The sequence below is a fragment of the Otolemur garnettii genome, unplaced genomic scaffold (assembly GCF_000181295.1).
Source record: "Otolemur garnettii isolate 467f Iridium unplaced genomic scaffold, OtoGar3 scaffold00126, whole genome shotgun sequence".
Lineage (NCBI taxonomy): Eukaryota > Metazoa > Chordata > Mammalia > Primates > Galagidae > Otolemur > Otolemur garnettii.
In genome coordinates this window covers 4979462-4981985 of record NW_003852521.1, presented here as the reverse complement: position 1 = coordinate 4981985, position 2524 = coordinate 4979462, and the positions used below count along the sequence as shown (strand labels likewise).

General features: G+C 44.4%; 1 protein-coding gene across 2 annotated transcripts in view; it reads left to right on the top strand.

The window, feature by feature from the left end:
* Nucleotides 1-752: 752 nt before the first annotated feature.
* The window catches only part of AKAP12 (A-kinase anchoring protein 12), a 28811-nt gene continuing 27039 nt past the window's right edge, over nucleotides 753-2524 (top strand). For both annotated transcript variants that reach the window (XM_023517966.1, XM_023517965.1), the window contains exon 1: nucleotides 753-793. In XM_023517966.1, coding sequence (XP_023373734.1) covers nucleotides 766-793 — 28 coding nt within the window. In that variant the 5' untranslated portion in view covers nucleotides 753-765. The remainder of the gene's footprint in view (nucleotides 794-2524) is intronic.

The following is a 2524-nucleotide window of genomic DNA, read 5'->3' as shown; positions in this document are numbered from 1 at the left end:
AAGTATTTCTGCTTTTAAAAGTTGTCTCTATCCAATGTTGAAGACACGGGATTCTCGGAACAGCCCTTCTCAAAGAGTTCAGGAAAGAGGGCTCCTGAGAGTGGCCAGTCCCAGTTCAGTGCAACGTGCACGTGTCGGTGTAAGAGACAGATGGTGAAAATATTAAATACCGGAGGTGCTAAAAATGGAACCCTGTTTTGCACCTCTCCAGCCTTCGAACCAACGCAAGGATACAGAAGGCAGATTTTAAAACTGCAGGAGTTTCCTATCTGGGCGGCTATCTCCTTGCAATGATTTAAAAAGCTGACATCCAGAAGTCAGTCCAGTCGGTCGGGGGTGAATGACCGTTCGGACCAGATGCTGCTGCTCTGGCCGCCGCCCGCCCGAGTGTCGGCGGAGCCTGCTGACCACTCGCCGGTCCCCGGGGCTGGGGAGGCTCTGCCGGTCCAGAGGAGACACGTGACCCCGGGGGTCGCGCCCAGTCCGGGAAGAAGTGCTCTCGCAGCTCTGAAGCCCCGGGGGCGGCGAGGGCGGGACCGGCTGTGGGGGGAAGCGGGGGGGGCGGGGGGAATCCTCCTATAATTAGCTGGGAGATGCGTCGCCCTCTGCTATTTGCTGCGGCAGCCCCGGGTCACCTCCACGTCCTCCCCGACCCTCCCTCCGAGACCGCGCGGGCTTGGCCGGTAGGGCGCCGAGGCTTCAGCCAGACGCCAAGAGGGCGAGGGCGGGCGGTGCGGATTCTGCCGCCAGCTGCGCTGTGCAGATATGCTGGGGACCGTGACCGTCGTCACAGGTAAGCCACACGCCAGCTCTCTACCGTTCTGGGCGAGAAAAGCGCTTTCCTCCGGTTGACGTGCGTTTCGGGGGAAGCCTCGGAGGTCAGTGGCTAGCCGGTGATGGGCGTGTATTTCTTCTGTGTGCTGATTTTTTCATCAGAAGAACATTCTCTCTGTGGCCCAGCAAAACTTGAACAAACCCAACTTTTCGTTTTTGCCCGAGTACGAATATTTCTGACTGTGCCTGTGGGAGACTGGAAATACAGAGGGTGCCAAAAAAATGTACACGTATTTTAAGAAAGGAAAAAAAAATTAAATTTTAATATTGGAGTCTCGTTTCACTTCTGCAATGACCAGAGCTCAATATGCGAGATGACAAATGTTAATGACTGTATGTTATTAAAATTTTAATCCAGTTTTTTTCTTTCTTAAAATGTGAATACGTATTTTAGTACTTTCTGTGTGTGTGTGTGTATCAAGGGTTGTAGCTTTCCCTTTGGGGAGAGGGGAATATAGAGAGGATACAAAAGCAGCCAACTGCATAGAAACATGTCAGATGTATGTGAATTTTAACACAGGCTGTGAATGGTTAATCTCTTATAGTCATAAACAAGATAAATGCTTCTTTTTTTGAGAAATTACAAGTGTTTGGCATTTTGACTTGCTTATTAGGAACTTTCCGTAAGGGTGCACTTGGTGATTTAGGGAACTGAATATTAGCTCTGGCTTAAGGGGTGGTTTTAAGAAAGCCGTAGTTCCTATAAAATTGGTGGCTAGCAAGCAACACCATTAAGCAATGAATACTCAAAAATGTATGTTTCTTAAGTTTGCTTTCTAGGAATCTGGCCACAAGCATGAATTATAATATTTAATAACTACTTCTAGCAAGTACAGTCAGACTTTAGAATGCATTTATGGCCCCTGTAACTTGACAATTGGTATTTTATGCAGTTGTCCTGTGGCCTGACTCCTTGGGATCCTGGCGTTTCCTCTTCCTCTCTCTTTCCCCACAATCAAGAAAATTGAACTCCCATTTGCTAATTTAGATTTATAATAACAGTTCTTCTTTAAATATTTGGGATCATTGCTGCCAAATCTATGTGTATTTTTTAAAAAGCATAGTATAGAATTTCTAGGACTTAAAATTTTCCCGGTATAACTGCTTCTGCAAAGCCTTACCCTGCTGTGGAATTTTAAATGAATGTGAAAGTTTAGCAAAACTAAAAATACCTCTCACTTCCTATAGATTAGCTTGTTTACTCTGAGATTTCCTTAAAATTCCTTCCCCAAGTTTACTTGGCTAGCCTTTCTACCATTGTCTGGCTTGAAAAACTATTAGTGAATGGACTGTACAAAATGAAAAAATTAAAACCACAAAAATCTCCATTCCCCTCCCCCCAAATTGTTAATTTTTCTATGAATGAAATAATGCAAATGCCCAACTCTGATAAAGGCGACCTGGGAGTGTGATTTTCAGGGAGTCTCAGCTGGGTGGTTGCACTTCCAAGATCATGACTTTTTTTCTGGGTATCTTTTGTGTACAATATGATTTCTTTTATATTCACTATTTAGTTTTATCACATGCTGAGATTCTTATGAAAGAAGGTGGTCCTTTTACTGGTAATTAAGGGTTAATAAACTTGGAGCACTTGAGGTTTTTTTTTTAATAGTTGGTTCAGATCATCTCCATGGAGAGATAAATGAAAGAAAACACTTGGCAAGTGTTTTTTTTTTTTTTTTTTTTTTGA